At 41.8% G+C, this 21,170-nt stretch overlaps 1 protein-coding gene across 1 annotated transcript in view; it reads left to right on the top strand.

The window, feature by feature from the left end:
* Window positions 1-21,170, top strand: part of TSC1 (tuberous sclerosis 1) — a 47,780-nt gene that overhangs the window by 17,649 nt on the left and 8,961 nt on the right. Inside the window, 15 exon segments of the mRNA XM_046901872.1 lie at window positions 164-338; window positions 1,318-1,750; window positions 9,766-9,828; window positions 10,818-10,991; window positions 11,830-11,933; window positions 12,586-12,738; window positions 14,028-14,172; window positions 15,190-15,344; window positions 15,668-15,741; window positions 17,196-17,374; window positions 17,832-17,941; window positions 18,187-18,310; window positions 18,695-18,807; window positions 19,138-19,210; window positions 20,493-20,591. Of these exon segments, the coding sequence (XP_046757828.1) occupies window positions 10,886-10,991; window positions 11,830-11,933; window positions 12,586-12,738; window positions 14,028-14,172; window positions 15,190-15,344; window positions 15,668-15,741; window positions 17,196-17,374; window positions 17,832-17,941; window positions 18,187-18,310; window positions 18,695-18,807; window positions 19,138-19,210; window positions 20,493-20,591 (1,435 nt within the window). The 5' untranslated portion in view covers window positions 164-338; window positions 1,318-1,750; window positions 9,766-9,828; window positions 10,818-10,885.

Below are 21,170 nucleotides of genomic sequence, written 5' to 3'. Positions count from 1 at the left end.
CATGGTTGGAACAGCAAAGATAACTCCTAAGTTTGCAATTTAAGATGTATAGAAGCACACCGCCAGCTGCCAAGCATTCACACTTAGCTGTCAGAGGACTGCCTTTATGTCGTAGACTTTTGTTTGTCGTGAGCCTTCAAATGCATCTCCCTGTTTCCTACAGCCAGCTGCGCTACACCGGGATTCAGCATGCCCCATTTTCCTGCTGTAACACAGAGCGGTGACGGCAGCAGGAACGAGGGGCTTCTTCTGTGCCATGCTAAAGGATCGGCTGCAGGGTGGTGGTGTTCCCCTGCGGAGCAGATGCGGTGCAGAGGAACCTCAGATTCATCGTGGAGGTATCCTGTGTGTCGCTGGTGGCCCGAGCGCTCTCTGCTGGGACAGCCACAAGTCACAGCTCGTGGCACCGCGTTGCCCCACGGCACCGGACAGGCTGTGCAATAGGGTTTGCTGCAACTGGGAGATAGGAGCGTAGATTTCACCCGCATTGAGAAAGAAACAGATTTTAATCTTTGCCCATCTTCACCCATTTGCTGAACATAATTAATTCTTGCTGTTTACAGAAGCAAACAATCCTTTTTCCCTTTCCCTCTTCCCCCCCTTTATTTATTTAGCTGTAGTTTGCATGAAAGAAACGTTCCCAAAGCATTGTGCTAGCAAGCTGATTTGCATCCTCTTAAACACAGGCATTTGAAGGATTACATTTCCCGCTACAAACAAACAAGCACTGTAACAGAAAACCAAGATGTACATTGCAGCTTCAGGGTTTCATGTGAAGACAGTTATGGGAATTAAACAAAATAGGAAAAGGGACAAGCTGCTGAAAGGACTGAGATGTTATTCTATGAGGTGCTGGAGCTGGCTCCTGCTGGCACCTTGAGCACAGACTTCCTGTTGCCACGAAGTGCAATTGGCTGCTCTTAAACTAGAGATAATAAAACCAAGTCAGCCACACAAACAAAATCCTAGAAAAGACTCATTACACAACACAATCCAACAGCGTCTACAGTCACACTTCACCAGCTAGCTGGTTTCAGAGTTGATCCAAGCAGCACTGGGCACAGTCCTTTGGAGGAGCAGGATGGCCACATCTCATTTCAGTAGGCTGTGCATAGAACAGCTGCAAAAAAAAAACCCCATCTGTATCAGCCAATCTACCCCAAGTAGCTGTCATCTCACAAGGCACGTATATCATTGAATACAAATTGAGATACTCTGTATTACTATTATTACAATGCTAGAATGCCTAAGAGAGATGGGGACACTGCTGTGTCTGATTCAGCTCTCATTCACCCCTTTTTCTTTATTTTATGCCAGGAGTTCCTTTGGAGCAAATAGCTGCGGGATCAGAGCTGGTCAGGAAAGCTGTCACCGTGGCTTCTTGTGATCTTCTGTAAATCTCTTTTTGCGGCTCCTGTTAAACTTATCACCCCTCCTCTCCAATGAAATCATGTGCAAAAGGTGGTTTGTACAAGCTGATTATACAAGGTGATTTCTGTAAGGAAAATAAAAGAACGTCAGCGTTGCATTTTAGCCTAGAAGGACCTTTGAGGTGACCCCTTGTGTTCAGTCATTATATGTTCTTATTGATCCCAGTTTCCCTTTTCTCTCTTCACGTTTCAGGGTCAGCAGACAAAGAGGGGAACCACAGAGGGCCTGGATTCACAACCTTCTGTTGGCCCTGACCCATGTAGGGGATGTACAGTGAGCTCACCTTGCAACTGAAGGCAACTTAATTTTGTGTATTGCTGTGAGTTCTTATTGCATGTCATGTGCTCTGGTGCATCCTAAGTGAATAGATGATTACGTGCATAACTCAGCAAGAACAATCAGGTTAATTACAACGCATCACACCCGTTCTAATAGCGTTGCCTTCCCTTTCAAATCTAGCAGCAAACCTCTCCTGTATTATCCATGTCTCTACGTCATATTTAACAGTACAGTAATTAAGTCACAGTAAAATAACACAGCTAATTGTTCTCAGTTCTTTTCTGAAGCTCATCCTAACTTGAACTGTGTTCTATGGCAAAAGAAATAAATCTATCTGCACAGCAGGAAAAAATGCCATCCCTCAGCCCAAGCTGCAGTAAACGTTAACTGCAATGGATGTTAGCAGAAGTGGATTAAATGCACGCTCACACCAAGCAGCAAAACCTCATGCAGAAGCAGAACGACCCATTGCAGGCACAGCACAAAGGACTACCACGTGTCTGCAGCAATGGGAGCTGCAAGAGGGGCACAGCTGATGCTGCAGAAGTTAAAGAGCAGCTGTAATGTGTTGGATTGGGCTCTCATCTGTGTTTTCTTAGGCCGAGCTTCTGCTCCCATATCTGTACTTCTCCCTGGAGGAATTGGATCAAACCCTTTGCAAAGGGTGGTTGGTGCCCTGCTGAGCTCACCCTATGGGGAACGCTGAGACCCCACCGGGCTGAGGGTTGAGACACAGACCTGAAGAATCTGTGGTGTATGAAGGCTGCAGAACCTTCCCTGAGCCAACGTCCTGGCTTCTGCCCTAACCCCTTTTTAACCACAGGGATCAAAAAAAAACACCCAAAAGGAGAAGGACCTTTGGCCGCTGGTTCAGCGCAGGGCCCGGGCTGGCAGCACGGTGCTCACAGCCACAGCTCTGCCCCGACCTCTGACACATAGGGCTAAAACAGGCGATCTCAAACGCAATACCGCTCGGCGAGGCGGACTGCGTGCGGTACCGCTCAGTGGGGCACAGAGGGGACGGCCGGGCCCAGGCAGGCGGGCAGCGCCGGGCCTTGTTTACCGGCCGCACCCCGCCCCGCCCCCTCACGTGACCACCGCCCGCGGCTCCGCCCCCAGAATCACGCGACCTCTCGGTGACCGCAGAGCTCCCTAGTCCGGATCCTTCCGCCGTGAGCGGCTGGGTGGGTGAGGCCATCTGTCCGGTCCCTTCAGCTCCCTCAGAGGGAGAAAGGCCCTTGAGGGGGAACGGCCGGAGAGGGGCGGTGTGGGGCTGGCACGGCCCCGAGGGAGGAAGGGGATAGGAAAGGGGCGCGGGATTACTTTCTGTAGCGGATGGATTCCAGGGGAGAGGCGGTTCGTGAATGGGAGGGGGAAGGGGGAGGCCGGGCCAAGATGGCGGCGCCCTGTGGGCCAGGGGAGCCCTGAGTGGTAAACAGCTGAGGGGAGGAGAGGGCGAGGTGAGTGCCGGGCCTGCTGCCGTCCCGCTGGGGCGGAAAGGAGCGGCAACGGCCGAGGGACGGCGTGGGGCGAGAGCGGGGCCAGCGGGGGAAGCGCTAAGGAGGAGACGGCGGGAGAAAGGGACGGGGCTGCGGGGCGGCGGTGAGGGGAGCGGGGCTGGGGGGGGCGGTGCGCCTTCCTCCGCCTTCCTCCTCATCCCCCGGGCCCCGGGGCCGCTCGCTGAGATCTGCGGTGGCTCCGTTCCCAGCGCCAGGCGGCGGTGTGCGGCTGCCCCCGCCCCTGAGGGGCTGCCTCGGCGGGGGGCGGCTCCGTGGGTCTCCTCGCTCGGGGTGTTGTTTGCTAAAGCACAGAAACGTCCGGCTTCCCGTTGTCAACGAGAACTTGGGGGGCTGCAGCTCCATAGTTCTCACTTCATAAGGCGCTCTGTCATTGCGTTGTCTGTTCAGTCAGTGCTCCTCTCTCACTCTCTCTTTTTTTTTTTTTTCCTTCCTAATGAGCCGTTTACAAGGCAGTAAGTGAGGGAAAGACATGCCTCAGAGCAGTGCGTGATTCAAACCCCGCAGAAATGACCCTGGTTGGGGATCGGGCTGTGTCTGCAGTGCCGTTTCCAGAAGTGCAGGAGCTTTTCTTTCTTTGGTCCCATCCTGGTCTTTCCTCTGCGGAGAGTTGTTAGAAACCATCGCTTGGAGCAGTGCTGAAGTGATGCCATCAGGTGGGGAAGGTCCTCAGTGCTGTGTGTGAGCCACAGGGAGCTGGCAACTGAGTGACTGGAGCTGCCTGAGTATGCAGCAGTTTGTGCGAGCACTGAGAATGTGGCTGCCTGAAGTTTGCTAAGCAGCAGCAAGGTGCCAGGTTTGCTTATCAGAATGAGCCGTGTTTAAGCTTGAAATCAAGGATTTTAAGTCCTTTATCTGAACAGCAACAGAAAACATCTCTTTTTGTTCTGTTTTTAGTTAACAGCCTCAGCAGCCTTTGGCTAAGCTGTATTTATGTGGAGTGACGTGGATTACTCAGATGAAAATGTAGTCAGAGCATCTAACGTGTCATGAGATAAGCTTTAATTAAATGGCTTTATCTTTGGTTTTCAATCTCAGTTCCCTGACTCTGTTACTTGAGAAGTTACTTTACGGTGACTAACAGAAAACAGCCCTACTGAGGAGTTCTCACGTGAGATGTGCTGTCCCGTGGCAGATGTTCTGAACAAACCAGTGAATGTTGAGTTGGCTGCATGTAGAGCTGAGCTGCTGACCTGTAGTGATCCCTGATATTTTGTTGGCTGTCAGACACCTTCTCGTTGGGTCTGAAATGACCTGGTGGTGTGGTTACCACAGCCAGTTCTGTAAGAGCCAAATAACCTGCAACACATATACACACACGTGTATCTCTGGAAAAGATGATAAGCATCTTCCATGATAAGCAAGTCAAATAAAAAGTCAATGAACTTTTTAGTGGCAGAAGTGAGGGGGAGGTACCAGATTTTATGGTATGCTGTAGCCAGATGAGTGGCTTTTTGGAAAGGCTATTAGAGCTTGGTCTGATGTGCAGCTGCAGTGTTTTCACATAATTTAAAAAGGTGTGATGAAGACAAGTAATAATACATCGTTATCATAAGCACCTCTTTAGATAGCACATTAAGACGCAGAGCAGAATTTTGGAATCACTGTATCCCCATATCACTTCCCTGAGTATTATTCATTGTTTTTAACTGAGAAGTTCAACATCATTTGGTAACGTCTCTGTGCAATGCCTGCTTTAATTTTGGGGTATTAAGATGACAGTGCAGCAGTTAGTTTGCAGTGGTTTCAGGGTTTATTGGATTACAGTGTAACTCCTGGAGTATGCTTAAGGGGTTCTCTTAAGGGCAAACAAACGTGCAGCAGTGGTTCAGGAGTCTCACTCGTGTTGCTGTGAGATCTAGAGCTCTCTGTGCATAGTTCTAGAAAGATTCTGTCTCTGAACTTATTTTCCTCATGTGCTGTTGATTAAATTGGCATAGAGAAGCAGTGCTTGCTTGTATTTATCCGTTATTAGTATATATGGTTATATATAAGGAGCTGAAATAACTCCCTGCCAAGTTAGTAACTGGCTTGTTAGCATGGCTGCTGCCAAAGGGTTATGTGTCATCTCTGCTGTGTTTGGGCTTTTTTTGTCAGCATGAATTGATCTTAAATCATTTTACCTCTGTCAGAAGTTTGATGGGTGGCAATTAGTGTAGTATGTTGGCATAGCACAGTTTCAAAAGAATCTTTAAAAATGCTGAGTGTGATTTTGTCTTTATTTGGAGGTGCTGGTTTTCTTGTGATATCCCTGCTTCATTTAAGCACCTGCAATGAAGTACATGAATGTGAATGTAATACTGAATTACCCTTTCTAAAGTAATTACTGAGTTTAGGAGTGGGGTCTTGTATCAGACCTTAAAATAATCAGAAAAAAATGCAGACTATTAGGAGAAGCCAGACACCTGCATTCTTATAAATGAATAATATTTACTGTACTGCCTGTTGTAACGATCCATTCAAACTGATGTTCGAAGTGTTCAGGGTTAATATTTTCGAGGGGCAAAAAAGGACACTATGAGCTGTTTACTGCCCTGTTGCCACCACTGCTTTTTATTTCTGCTCTCAGTTTTCATTCACTTCTTTTTTTTTTTTTTTTTTGCAGGCACTGTGGCTTCTGTAGAGTAGCACTTAATTTGCTTGTGAAGAAATCATAAAATCAGATATTTGTAGGAAACCAAAGCCAGGCCTGGATTGTGGTGTTTCTCATTGGAGGGAGTGAGGCGTGTATCCTCTTATGGCCATAGAACATCTGAAAGTTTGGAACGTAAGGGGCTCCTTTCTTACCAGTCTGAGTTGTTCTTCAGAAATAGTGATCCCTGTGCAATACTCCTGTCCCCATTCGTGGCCTGCTTTCCCTGCAGTGAGAATCGGACAGAAGAATGTAAGCCTAGAGTTTCATTTCATTGCTGCCAGCAGTGCTCTTACGTTGTTAACATCTCCCTACGTGCTTCTGGTTGGGAGTAAATAACCATTCCCTTATACGTCCCAAACTGTATTGAATGAAAAGGGATGAAATGCTCATATGACCCCAGCACTGCTAAGTGCTTCTGAATTCTTGTTTTACTGTAGCAAATGCTAAGGGCCTTATAGGAGGAGGAGGTGTGTACATTGTGTCCCCCTCCTCCCCACCCCTCACAGAGGCATAACTGGCACTACCAGCTGCCTTTTCCCTTGGCTGGAGATAAAAATACACCGAACCAAAGAACATCTCTTGACAGAAATACTTACAGAAGTCGTAATCTTTTGAAATACTTTTTCTCCTTTTCTCCATAGCCTTTCCCAGTGAATATTTGTATAGCCTTTCCCTTTGTCATGAGTTTGCAGCTTAGCTGTGTTGTGATTAAATTAAGCACTGAAAACTTTTTTAATTTGGTTCTTTACTTCTTGACTTCTCCTTCTTTTTCCCCCCTGTAAAGTGGCTCTGAGGTTGTGCTGGTACTTAAAGTTCACACTTCAGTTAAATTTGTCTCTATGAAAGGTGTTGAATATAAGAATAAGAATCTCGCTCTTGGTGTTTGTATCTTCTGATGAGAGGAAATGTTGCGTGTTAAAAGGCAATGAAGCAGAATATTTTCAATCTTAACTATTTAGCGCATTGGATATTTTATATAAAGCTAATAAAATGGTAGTGAAGAGCCAGTGCTTCAAACTGCATGGAGACGTTGCATTGTTACAGTGCTGTCAGTTCTGAGGATTGCTGTGTGGATGTGGAAATCCTCCTAATAGGGGGATGATTGCAGCAGCTAGTGATGGAAGAACTAGAGGCTCATCTCTATTGCCATGTATTGGGGAAGCAAGATGCAACCATGATGTGATAGTGCAAAGATCTAAGGGAGATCTGCTCACCACAGATGCCATACCAATCCCAGGTGCAAACTACTGTGGCTTTCCGTGGATGATCTTGTTTTGTTCCAAGGTACTGGATGTTCCCCAACCTGGTCTGTCTTGAGATCCTTATCTCCAAGATTGGAAAATCACATCACAGGTTACTGTTGGGATTAGTCAGAATTCACACGGATAGCACAGCTCCTGGGAACTGCACTTGTTTTTCTTTGTTTAAAGTGTGACATAGTTTTAATTGCTGGATTTTCCTGGTTTGTTCATTTGTGGTGTGCATTGTGCACTCTTAGGATTTCAAATCTCTTCCTCACAGAGGTCTTCAGAGGAAATCTTGAATCAAACAGATTCGCTTTTTAAAAGGTTTTCAAAAGACTAATTGTGTGTAGTGGGGTGACAACTTTGTGCTGGTTTTTGTTCAGCTGATCAACATTCCCCTCTAACACCATCCCACTGTTAAACCTGGGTTGGGATTCTTTTCATATTTTGAATGCTGGCTTCTGGAACACAGCTCCAGTTCACAGCGAGTGCTTTCAGTGCACGATTGACTGAAAGGTAAATTCATTTTGACTGCGCTGGATTTACTGGCACAGGGTCGCTTGAGCCATCTGTTTTAATTAGTTTAGGGGGCTTGGGAAGTTATTAGTTACCTCTGCGTGTAGTTATCATGAATTAAGCTTTCATTTTCCACCTTGCTTTGGTCTGACTGTAGTGTTTTTATGTGCCAACAGCATAAAGTTTGAAATCCTCATACCTGCTGAACACTTCAACCAGAGTTCTTCCTATCTGACTGCAAAGGGTAGTGCTGAATCTGGCTACCAAAACCCAGCTGCTGCTGTCTGCATAGATGCTTCTTGATTCCACCATGCTGTAGCTCTCCTCTAGCAATACCAGCGTTAGGAAAACCTGCTGTTGAGCTTTTTACTGGTGTCGTGACAATCTGCTCCAGCACGTTGGTATTCCTAGAGGAAAATCAGAAATAAAAGCATTTTGGGTGGTGAGTTCTTTTCAGTTCTGCGTGTAAAAGGTGCTTTGGCAGTGGTGGGTGTGGGGAGCAAAGAAAATACCATTGACAAGGTCTTGATGGGATAAAAAAAAGAAAGAAAGCAGAGACTGGTATTTATGCCACTTGAACTCTCAAAACAGGTTTTGCTTGCAGCTCTTTTGGGGGTGTGGTCATGCATCTCTTTTGTTAACAAGACTTTAAACAATTAATTCATGTTGCTTAGGAAGCCCGTGAATCTCTTGCTTAACCGTAGCTGAGGCTGAATCCTGATGGGAACTGAGGGACATACGTTAGAAAGCCTTTGGTGATCTCAAAGATAGTATTCTCAGATGGGATGGAATTGGGGACTTGTAGTAAACTATTTCTGCGACCGTGTGAGTTCTGGGTATCTCAATGTAACTGTAATTTACTAAATAGCTCAGTGATTACTAGAAACTAACAAAGTAATTGTCTGCTGAAAATGAGTAATGAAGTAGAAGATTGACTACTTGGGTTGTGTGGAGGAGTGACTTTAAATGTTCTCAGTGGATTATTTCCCTCTTTGAGCACTGCTTCTCCCTGACCAGCAAAGCTCTTTGAGGAAGAAGTTGAAGCTTGGAAGTCTGCACAATGTAGAGTCAAAACATACAAACCCAATGCAAAAACAAGTTTTGCCCCTCATCTTTTTGGAAAGCATACTGAGCTCTTAACTATTCTAGTAAAATGCAGCACTTTCCCCTCCACCCCCAAGTTTCTCTTTTATTGTCATCAGTTGAGATTCTTGCTTACGGTACCAGCTGGCTTTTAAGTCCACGGTTTTTAAGGTCATGCCAACGTGGGACATAAAATGTCGTGTGAGTTGTCAGGTAGCAGGCTGCTGGCTGCTGGGGGAGGAGCAGAAATTTTCTCTGGGCTGCTGATCTATCTGTGATCATTGAAAATCGAGAGTGATTTTGTGTTCTGGAGCTGCGATTGCTGAAGCATTTTAAGAAAGTTTGTTGCTATAGAAATGCCTGTTGTGAGCGTGGTGCTACATTATCACCTTTGAAATTGCAATCAGTGCCAAATTAAGTAAGCTGATGGCTTGTGGCCCCAATAAAAGTGACCTTGGGCAGTTCTGCAAATAGGAGGTGATATATTGCAAATGACGAAGATTACTGGTGAACAGGTTAACTCCTGCAACCCACTGACTGTCAAACGTGAGCTCTGGAGAAAGTAATGGGTACAGAAGTAATGATAACATTATTTCCCAAAATAGAACATGGATACATAGTCCTTGGCTAATGTGTAACAGTGTTTTAACTAGAGACTGAGGACTTTAATGTTATAGAAATTTTGCTGGGTTCAGAGTTTTGTAGGTAAGAGAAGACTCTTTTTGTAGGTTTTTACCTATAAAATAAAACTTTTTTGCAGCAGCTTAAGATTCATAGTAGAAAGCCATAGTCTTGTGAAAGCCATCTGGTTTGAGGCCGCTGTGCAGGCTAACCTATGGACAATTCCAGAAAAGGCAAAATTGCAATACTTGGTGGTGTTTTCCTAAACTAAGGGCTGACTCCTTACAGGTACAGGAACTCCTCGCTCCAGTATGGGACATAATGAGCTCTGCTGTTCTTAGTAAAGAACTCTTAATGCTCTTCTGAATGTGCAAGCTTTGGTAAGGAAGAGATAAATTTTAACATTTGTTAACCTTGTCATGCTTTTTTCTTTATTTAGTGATCATGAAAGGTGTGTGGTTGACAGCACTGCAGACAGAAGCTCAAGGCATTCACAGAACAGGTACAGTATACACAATTGCAGTTAAAAGAAAAAAAGTCTTATGTATAAGCTTGGTCCATGTCAGTCCTGCCTTCCATAGAGGAAATGAAAAATGCATGCTAGCTGGAAAAGAAAGAAAACCTTACTAACGAGATTTCACTTGGAAAGGTTCAGCATAGAAATCTTACGGATGGAGGAAAACTTGATGCGTTTTGTGTAGTTATCATACCTATCTACCACCTTTCCCTCGCTGCTCCTTGGGAGGAAGCCACCTAAAAAGACTGAAATGGTTTAGATTTGCTCTTGCTTAGTACTGCAAAGGTGACCAGAGTTATTTGATCTACGCAATGTTGCTTGTAATAATCTATACAGCTTGTGTGCTGTGGGGTTTTTAATATAGAATGCACAAATTATACATGCGAAACTAAAATATGTTGTACTGCAAAGCTTGTAATTTAGTATGCATGGATGGCCAGGCAACAGCAGCTGTAGTAACACTAACTGAGTTTGTGAGCAGCTGCAACTTGGCCACATTGCAAATATTAAAGCACGTATCTGTTAGTATGCAATAATGGAAGGCTGGGGGCAGAGAAATTCTCATCTAGGCACGGGAGTGGTAAAGGACCTTGAGCTATAGATTTCTTCCAGAATGTAGACCACTGCACAAAGTACGTGAAAGGGTGGTTGAGGAGGAATTGCAGTTAAGAAAATGAGTGGTTTCAGGGAGTAAGTATTTTTTTATTTTTTAAATTAATGGAATGTTGTGACAGTCACAGTCAATGTACACTAGCCAAAGTCTTCCATAAAAGACATTAATGTCTTAAAAACAAACAAACATAAAATACCCCAAACTCTTCTCTCAGAGCTTTTATTGCAGGTGTGTGCAGTCTAGCAGTCCTTTCAGTGTGAAGGTGTTAAATGGACAATACTGCAGAAAAGAAAAAATGAAGTGGTGAGGGATCTAAGACAAAAAGGGAGAAAGGAAAGCTCATTCATCTCTTTTCTCCTAGTCTGGTAGAGGCACTAATGAGGAACTTCCTGAAATTCTAACCTCCACATTCATGTTAGTACATGCATCATGGCACAGCAGGGGAATGTTGGTGAGCTCCTCTCAATGCTGGATTCTCCAATTCTGGGTGTCCTGGAAGACATAACAGCTGCATTCAAAGATAATCTCATTTGTGGTATGTATCCTTGTATGTACTTGTAAGTAGAATTCTACTTAGACACCAGTGGGTGTCTAATTCTAACTAGAATAATGGTGTTTTTTCTTTCAAATACACTGTTTTGTGAATAGGACTTGAAAGAAACTCCTAGTATTTGAGATTTAAATGGCTTTAAGGATTGAGGCTCCTCTTTGGTCTGTTTTACTTAATAGCATGCCTCTCCAAAGGTTTGTTATATAATTGTTAAAATGCTGTTATGAAATGACTGGAGTTTCCTGGGGTATAACCTCAAGCTGCAAACTGATGGAACTTTCTTTGTGGATTGTATCTAAAAAGAATTAGGTGTTATGTACATTATGGGAACTGGTGGAATTCCGCTCATTGAAAACAAAAAACCCAACCCTGAATAAAACAACAGGCACAGACTTTCTTGAAGAGAATGCTTTCTGTTACTAAGGCATCCCTTATGTTGATGGAGCCTTTTCAGAGAGTGAGAGCACTGTTAATGTCCTTCTACAGAAGGGAGTGAATACATGATTGCACCTGAACTCTTTACCCCCTACTGGGTAGAATACTCTGCAGTTCAGCTACCTCTAGGTTTTTAAGGTTAGATAGTGCCACAGTCATTGCTATTACAGCAAACAAAAGAGCTTGCTAGTTCCTTTCCTGCTGATCTGAATACAGTTGCTCGGTCAATTGTGGCTGAGAGATCTTCTCTTAAAGGTCTGTTAACAGTTAAGTACTAGTTTGTGTCATAAATTGTGCAATGGTTGTTACAAAGTTGAGCAACGTTCCTGTAACAAATGCTTCATTTCTAGTGTACTGAGAATGTATGTTTTCTTTTTGTCTTATTAAGACCGTGGACCTATGCTTGTGAACAGCCTGGTAGACTATTACTTGGAAACCAATTCTCAGCAGGCACTGCATATACTGTCCACGTTGCAGGAGCCTCATGACAAGGTAAAAAATAAAAGTAAAAAAATTGCTATTATGACAAATGTGAGCTTCATAATTAAAGAAACCTTGAAGTAACATCTGCTAGAATTCAGCTTTTAACTTATGATATATAATTACCTTGTAGAGATCCAGTATCTCTGTACTAAGAGCACTGTAGTGTTTTTTGTGGCTATTTTTCAGTCTTCTAGAGACTCCATTTTAAGGGTTGTTTAAACTGGCCAAGTTACTGGAATTTAAAACCTTGAGGAGTAATGTTGTCTCTTGGAAGTGCTACTGCAGCTTGTTCAGTGCTAGATTCCTTAGCCTGAAAAAAAATTGGGTATTTTGAGAGCAAGTAAACGTTCTTAAATAGTTTGAGTGGAGTGGAGGGCACTAGAAATGTTTATTATGGCTGACCAAATTATATCATATCATTGCCTCTATGTATATACATACATATATATAAAATTATATCATATATATATATATAATTTATATCATTTTAATGCTTGGATCTGTTGTTAGATCATGTGCATGCGTAAAGTGGCCTTAGTTTACATAACTGACAATAACAAACTGCTGAGTATGGATTGGTGGAAAAGAACATATATGAGTTAAGCATTTAAGAAAAAAACAAAACTTCCATTTTTCTGCCACTCTGCAAATCTTCCACCAGCACCTTCTGGACAAAATTAATGAATATATGGGCAAAGCTGCTACTCGTTTACCCACTCTCTCGCTGCTGGGACATGTGATAAGGCGACAACCATCGTGGAAACATAAGCTTTCTCAAGCACCTCTCCTACTTTCATTACTTAAATGTCTCAAGGTAAGAACTGTCACTCTTGTCCACTGAAACACTTGCACACCTCAGGTAAACGTGCATACTTGCAATGCAAGGTATTTTTCTGCTTTGATATCATCTAGTTAAGCTGTGAGAAGAGATGCTAATTAAAATATAGAGTTTAAAAATTTCAACTGAATACTTCTCCTTAAAGAAAGCACTGCAGAACTTTGTGTTAGAAAAGTTCACCAAAACTCTTTTTTTTTTTGGTGTTTTTTTTCCTGTGTCAGAGATTGAGAGCTATTGGCAAAGCTGATGGATACCTTGAATGTGAACTTAATAAGAAGTAAAATAAGTTTTCACTAGTGCATTCTGAAATGTATACCACTCTCCAATGTATTCCACTCTCCACAGCATAAGTGAGCCAAACAGTAGCAGTTAAACTGCTAAGGAAAACATGCATTGAATTGGGGGAGCAAGTAGGTACTGCACAGGGAAAGAGTCTGAATGTGTCCTGGTCATGCTTTAAAATGTGGTTCTTTATTGTATCTAGTTAAAGATTTTTACTCCCACAGCCCTTTTTCTCAGTATAAGCCATAGAGTTCTGATAATTGAGTTACTGCTTTTTGGAATATTTAGCAACTGGAGTCATCAACCAGGCATTGTTTATGCTTGCATGCCATACAGCAATGCCACCCTCAAGTCTCAGTGTTTCAACTGTACTGGTTTTTTTGTTGAACATTGGAAGACTCTGAAAGTGTGAGAAGCTAGCTTTTGATTTAGTGAAGATTTAAAAGACACAACTTATATGATTTATCATGCAAATCGTTTATCCTGCAAACTTACTGGGCACTGTCACAGGTAACTTGTTTGCAGGAATTCAGATCTAGTAGAAAATCTTCTGACCTTTGTGTTGGTAGTTGGCCAACATCTCTGAATATTCTGGTCAGGTTTACCATTTTTTAGATGCTGAGTGCAGTGTGCTTGGCTCTGGGGAAAAAAGGCAGTACGTAAGATGCTTCACATACCAGTGACTTTTTTTTTCCCTACTTAATTGATGGAATTGTGGTGATGCTCCATTCTTAAGTGAAGGTGTTTTCAACAGAAAAGCAGCAGGCAAGTGACAGGTTAAGAACAAGAATTTAAAATATTTCTTAAATCTATTATGGATGAAAGAGACAATAACCTTTGTCCATAACCTTAAGTTATGGAATGTTTTGAAGAGATTGTTTCAATCTAGAGGACCTTTTTCATGATGATGATTCCAGCATTCACTTCATCCTTGGAAAAAACTACCTCTAGTCAACTAATGCAAGTTTTTTCCCTTCTTGCAGACTGACACAGATGTAGTAGTACTCACCACAGGTGTCCTAGTGCTAATAACCATGTTGCCAATGATTCCTCAGTCTGGCAAACAGTACCTCCATGATTTCTTTGGTATCTTTGGGCGTCTCTCAGCCTGGTGCTTGCAGAATCCAGGTGAGATTTCAGTTTGGTTGCATGCAGTTGCAATGTAGCAGTATCCTTGAGATTCTTACACACTTTCTTTTGTGAGATTCCTAATGGTTTCAGATGATTTAAATGGAGAAAATGTTGCAGCTCACAAGGTATGCTGTTCTTTGAAAGCATTAGGCTGTACATCTTTACTCAAAAATTAGAAGCCTTAGATTCTTTAGTGTGATGCTGCTATTACATGAAGTGTCATTGGTCAGAACTGCTACGTTGATGGCAGTGGAAAAAGCAGTTTTATTTATGTTAATTGAGAAGGAAAAACTTTTAATATTTGAGGTAGATATTTGGGAGTTTGAGATTCCCAGGTATGGATAGGTAGGAGAGTGAAACAACATGCGTGAGTTTATTTTAATATGCAACTATCAATAGTATTGAAATGTCATCAAACCTAGCCTTCTTGGTAGCAACATTGGTTTTGCAGAAATCTTAAGCTATCTGAGATGTAACGCTATGGTTACATATGTATGTCTTAGGGATGTGTGAATGAAGGCTGGGTTAAGCACACAAAGGTACTGTTCAGAGGGCCATTTGACACTGGCAGTTAAGATTGGAAGTTATAGGAGGAAAGATGGCTGATAAGGGTCGAGTCAGAATGCTTTGTGTAGAGACAAGCTTTTGGTTTTTACTTTTGAAGTGAAGCATACCTTGTCTTTTTTTAATCACTTAGTCTTGCAAACTGTCTTACTACCTAGAGTGGTTTCAACCTCTTAATTTGGATAGAAGGGACTGTACTTTAGGGACAAATTCCAACCAGCGTCCTTTAATTTTTAATAGTCTATATCTGTTTTTTGTGTTAGCTGTGATTGGATGAGTGAGTATTTGCTTGTTCACTCAGAAGATTACACAGCTTTGCTAGGGAATGTTCATAACTCAGAAGACTTTTTCCAGTTAGCATTTCAAATTTAAAAGCACTTTGCTTGCCTTCTTGAAGTGTTGTTCTTTACTCCAATGTACTGAAAAAAAAAATACAACTACTTTTTCCAGGTCACGTGGCAGAGATTTACCTTGTCCATCTTCATGCCAGTGTTTATGCTCTCTTTCATCGGCTTTATGGAATGTATCCTTGCAATTTTGTCTCCTTTCTGCGTTCTCACTACAGTATGAAGGAAAACTTGGAGACCTTTGAAGAGGTAGTCAAGGTAAAGATGCAGCTCATCTCTATGTTATCTGAGACGAGGAATTCATAGCTGTTCAAAGGCAGTTATGCGCACTGTTTTATTTAACTGAGTGCTACTCAACAAAGATGTATAAAGACAGAGTACTAAAGGAATGAAAGCTCATTTGGGAGCAAGATCATCTCTTGAATCTGTGGTGATGTGTGTAAGCTTTGAACATCTGTTAAATGCAAAGATCTCATTGATTTTTGTGATCAGGGGTTTGCTCTCAGTGTTGTGTAGTTTAGTGCAATCAGAAAAAAAATGTTTTAATTATAATCTGTACTTTTTTGCTCTTGCTCATTCAGCCAATGATGGAACATGTGCGAATTCATCCAGAATTAGTGACTGGATCTAAGGACCATGAACTGGACCCACGAAGGTACATACGTTCTCTCTGCTATTAGGAAAGGCTGCAAACTAGCAGTTTTTACTTGACTTATTTCAGAAGGCTTACAGCAAAACCTTTTCTCTTGACAACAGTGTGTGCCAGTGGTGTTTTGCCATCCATTTTTCCTAAGTCCACCAGGTAAATGTAAAATTTCTTCATCCAGGCTCACAGCTGGATGAATAAGCAGCCTTTTGTCATGAAGGGCCATTAACAGTGACATTGGGGCTCTGTATTCATTTTGTATCTGGGAAAGAATCTGGCTCTTACCCAACTGTTGACTTTGTCTTAACTTTATGGCTTAATAGTCAAACATTCTCAAAGTTCTAAAAAAATAAAAAATAAAAAATAAAAAAAATTCCTTATAATAGGAAGGAAACATTGGCGTAAGGTTTGGGTCATATTTTTTGGTTTGTTGAAGTACTTGGTGGGATTTGCCTGTTTGAAATGGCTTTGGTGTGTCTTTTGTTTTGGTACCTAGACATTGGTTCCATTAACAGATCAGTTCTTTTAACAGGTATGTCTTAACGTCAGCTGTATTAGTTTTCTTTAGAAATAGGCTCATTTGCCTGCAGCAGCACCACTTGCTGCTTTTCTCTTGTCTCCACAGGCCCAGCCACTGAAGAGGAGAAATTGACTCTTGTTGCTGCACAGTAGTGCTCTTGCCCTGCTTTTCAGAGCCACTAGGAAAACACTGCTAAATGGGAACCTATTGAATATCACAGTGCTCAGTTTTGCAGGCTTCTCTCAGACAGGGAGGAGGGGGATGGAGAGAGGGTGGCACCACTGAGGAATTCAGTTGGCACAAAACTACAATTTGAAGCCTTCTGATTTGGTATCTTTCACATGTATTTATATTCAAAAGTAACTCAGCCTTTAATAGACAGCCTTCTGTGCTTTCTCTTCTTTACAGTGAACTTCCATCCCCTGAAATATTGGGCAGACCTAATATGGCTGCTAAATTTAGTGAGAAAAGATTTCCAAGTGAAGGTGGTAGTAATGATAAAGGACATTCCCAAAACTTAGGAGTCAAAACACAGACCTGAAACTGGCATTGCAGGTGGCAGTTGCTTAAATAATATGGTTCCCTGACTGCTGGCATTTCTAAATTTTGGCAACCGACATCTGTGTCTAAATGAGCTGATTTCTACAGCTGCTGAAGCTCGGGATCAACCGAATCTTCATATGCTATTCCTCCTTTCCAGAGTGCTCCATGGCAGACCTTTATGGATCTCTATGTCAAAGCTATTTGTCTCCTATCCGAGACCCCCTTTTACAAGTCATCTGGTTGCAATTTCTGTACGGTGCCTTGTTCTGCATTTGGGAGCATACAAGGCTGTCTGGATCAAATGAGCCATCCTACAAGCCAATTCCTGATATCTCCAGGAACCTTTGTTTGTAGCAATAATTGACTAACTTACTCTTTTGGATCCAAAAACTGTCTGCAGGTGGAAAAGACTAGAAACTCATGATGTTGTGATAGAATGTGCCAAAATCTCCCTGGACCCTGCAGAAGCCTCATATGAAGATGGCTATTACTCTGCGTCTCGGAAATCCTGTACAAACTTAAAACATCATCAAACTGACCCCAGTGCCAGCCATTACATTGACACACAGAGCAGCTATGGTAAGATCTGCCTGATGTCTAATGAATACCCATTTCCAGGAAGAAAATGGGCCCTATAGCAAAAGGGCATCTTGCTGATTTATCTCACTTGAAGTCCAGTTCTTAAGCACTGGAAAACAAACTTTCATTTAACATGTGTATATAAGGTTACATATATGTATGTTTGTTTATATATGCATGCACATCTGGTCATGCAGACATACAGAATGCTGACAAAGTTACCTTTCCCTGCTTCTGCCTGGCCCTCAAAACAACCAAACCAAACAGAAGCTGTAGTATATAATAGGTTCAAAACATATTTTCTTGGGTTGGAATAGAATTTTCTGTTTGCTAGCTATGACTGTATATGTTTAATGTACTTGAAGTCTTTTAAATAAAATATTTCAATATTAGCCATAAGAATAATTGTTTTGTATTTGATATGTAGGATACTTTATTTATCTTCTTAAATTTTCAGGGACGTCTACCCCATATTCCACTCCTCGGCTAACACTATCACAACTGCCAGGGCAGCTACCTCAGATTCTGAGCCCGCAGTCAATAAAGCTGTCAACTGAGCCACAGCAGGTAAAGCAGAGGATCACATGCAGTGTGTGTTCAGAGCTTTGCACTTTGTGTGTACCTTCTTGTGACAATCTCAAAAAATCATGATTCTGAGAAGTACTGTGAACTGTTCAGAGTTTTGCATACATTTCAGATTTTATTCCCATCTTGTTTGCTATGTCAGAACCTGGGTATGGATGTCTCTCAGTACACGTGTTCTTTTTAGGAGCTTTGCTGATTTGTGTTTATTGTGTATTACTTTTCAATAGGTTACCATCTGGAGTCCTTCTGCAGTTTGTGGTATGACCACTCCACCAACCTCCCCTGGAATTGTCCCATCAGAGTCATCCCAGTCAACATCACAACCTTACAGCAAAGCTTTTGGCACATCTGGTACGTTCTGTGTTTTTGAATTAGGCCCTGAGGATTTATTAAAATAGAAACTCTGACTATAAATTTTGCTGTCAGCTTCATAAATTGGAACTGCAGCACTTTGCTATTTGATAGGCTTGAGCCATTAATTCTGTGAACAGATACCAGGTCATCCAGAGTAGTACTAGTGCAAATACTGAGAGAGGAAATAAATTCCAGTGAATTGAGTGCCCAAGTCTGAAATAGGTCCATTGGTAACTCTGCACTCTTATCTTGGTAAACAGTTGAGAGAGATCTAAGAAGTGGTTGAGATACTGTTTAAACACACAATTCTTCACATACAATATTCAGCTGAAATGAGGAAATGGGAACCTTACTGAGAAAAGTTTTGCTCCCACTTTTCAGCAGTGGGGAAGGGAACACCTTTGGGGACACCAGCCACATCTCCTCCACCCTGCACTTCAGATGACTTTGTGCATGTCTCACTTCCTTCAGCTGCTGCCACACCTCCTAAAAAGGTACAATGAAATTCTTCTGCCAGATGAATATGATTTGTCATTGACTGATTATACATGCAGTGACAGTAATTGAGAAAGGAAATCAAAGTAACGGATTTAGTATTGTATTTTATAGCAAAACCCCAATTTCTTCTAAGGTTAGAAAATTTTTGCCATTTCCAATTACACATTTTTGTGTGATCGTTTTACACAGAACTGTTGCATTGCTTTGCTATTTAAGGTATCTATCTGCAGGAATTTCCTTTCCATGAAACTATCCAAGAGATTTGTTTCCCACAGATATCTGATGCAAGGAATCTGTATGCCTGTTTTGTGTTTCTTTTCTAACAGGAGGACAAACCAGATTCTGGGAGGCCTTCACTGTACCGACAGCAAAATGTCATAAGCAGCGATAAATCATTGGGTAAACTCCAATTTCCTCTCCCCATTTTCCATAACCTATGTTAGACAAATCTTGGTTTTGTGGACACATTCCAACTACTGAACACTTTTCCACAGGTTTTTTCTCTTTTTCTCTCCCCTGAATTCTTCATAGTTCCAGGATCCTGCCTTAACTGTGATTCAGCCTAAAACCTTCCTGTGATGCTTTTCATTTCATTTTAACTATTCACCTTCAGAAATAGCTTGCAGATTTTTTTTTAACTGGCCCTCTTACATTCTTACACCCATCTAAATATGCATATCAACACTGAAAGCTGGAAAAGGATTAAAAAAAAGCTGATGCTTTGAGGGTTTTTTTTTAGAAGCAACAAATTTGAAGCTTTTACTTGAACAACTTTTATGTCGTGTGCAGCCTTACAATTTGATCCAGACTTAAGGATAGATGCTTCTTTTTAAAGGCTTTTGGAAAAACTTTGTTTGCTATCTACAATTGTATTGCTGTACTTGAACCTTTTTTTTAAAGTCCTGTGGAATATTGAAAGCAACAGTGGCTGGTTGAGGAACTCAGCTTCTAATAGGTAAATCTAGATTTCCTTTTCCATTCTCTATCATCTACATCTGTGACAGCTGTAAAAAGGAATTTTGACTCTATTTGAGATTTCTATGCTGTACTTCTATACTGTCCTCAGGGTGGAGATGGTAATGAAGCTTAAGCTCATTTTCCTGGTGAGGTTGTAATGGCAACCTTGGAATCTGAACTTCCTGAACTACAAGTGAAGACCATGCTAGGTTCTTCACTGGGTTCATAATCTGTGACTGAGCTGTGAGCATGAGGTTTCTATCTTGTACAGTTTTGTGTGTGTATTCCTGGCAGTTATCTCGGAGTTTTGATCAATAGTGTAATAATACATCAGTTTACTGTACCCCCTTCACTCAGGGAGTAAGTACTGTGACTGAGTAGCCAGGTCAGAAGCCAAGAGGGAGTTCAAAGCTAACGTGGAAGTGTAATAGTCACACTACGTTTTGGGTGCTTTTCTAACTTTTATAATGGGTTCGGTTGAATCCTTATTGGTAGAAGAGGCCACCTGCAGTAGCAGGTGTTGAGTTTACAAAAAGAAATTTCTGGATCAGGAGAAATGTGTGACTAGACTCTGAACTGGTTTCCACACGAAGAGATGCTTCCTTAAGACAGGGGTGCATTTAATCAAAGGTCCTTACAGCAGTAAAAGGCTCCTGTTTTGTGCTCTGATGAGAGTAGACAAGACAACATCTGTACAACTAGCTTTTCTCTTTCTTTTTTTCAGACACATCTGGTAGTAAAAGTTCAGTAACCTTAAGTGATCTTCCGGAGTTTTTAGGCGGTTTGTCTTTTGAAGATAGTGCTGAAAAGGACAGAGAAGAAGGTAACTTCTGTCATCCTTACATACATCTTAGCCAAAGAAGTATTTTTAATAGAAATATAAGATTCATGGCTTGTTCTGAGGCATCTTGCCCTGTATCAGGGTTGTTCTCCATGTTCTCTACAGTAGTTTTCATGTGGTTCAATCACTTCAAATACAACTGTTGTATATAAATAGTGAAAACAGTAAAATTTGCAAAGTTACTCTTCAGAAGGTTACTGAAGTGAGTATGATTTTGATGTAAAAAGCAAACTAGAAGATGTTTTAGCTGCTGTAATTCTGTGTTATCTTCAAAGCAAGTTGTTGGGGTTTTTTGTTTAAGGCATGTTTTTGTATTGCCCATTTTAATTCTGGGGTTTAAGTTTTTGAGGAAAAGTTGACCAATTTAAGAACTAGAGCTACTTAAAACAGAAGCAAATCATTCTTCTGCCTCAAAACCATGAGTTAGCTTGCACTTTTCAGTTCTGAAGCATGGTCTGGTTCTAATTTTACATTAGGACACCTTGCAGGATTTTTTCCCTGGTTATATTGAGAAGTCCAAGCATGGGTGAGGTAAATGGATGCCTAAGGGTGCTTTGAGAA

This window comes from Gallus gallus, chromosome 17, assembly GCF_016699485.2.
Source record: "Gallus gallus isolate bGalGal1 chromosome 17, bGalGal1.mat.broiler.GRCg7b, whole genome shotgun sequence".
Lineage (NCBI taxonomy): Eukaryota > Metazoa > Chordata > Aves > Galliformes > Phasianidae > Gallus > Gallus gallus.
The sequence above is the reverse complement of the archived record's forward strand: the minus strand, read 5'-3'. Positions and strand labels throughout refer to the sequence as shown.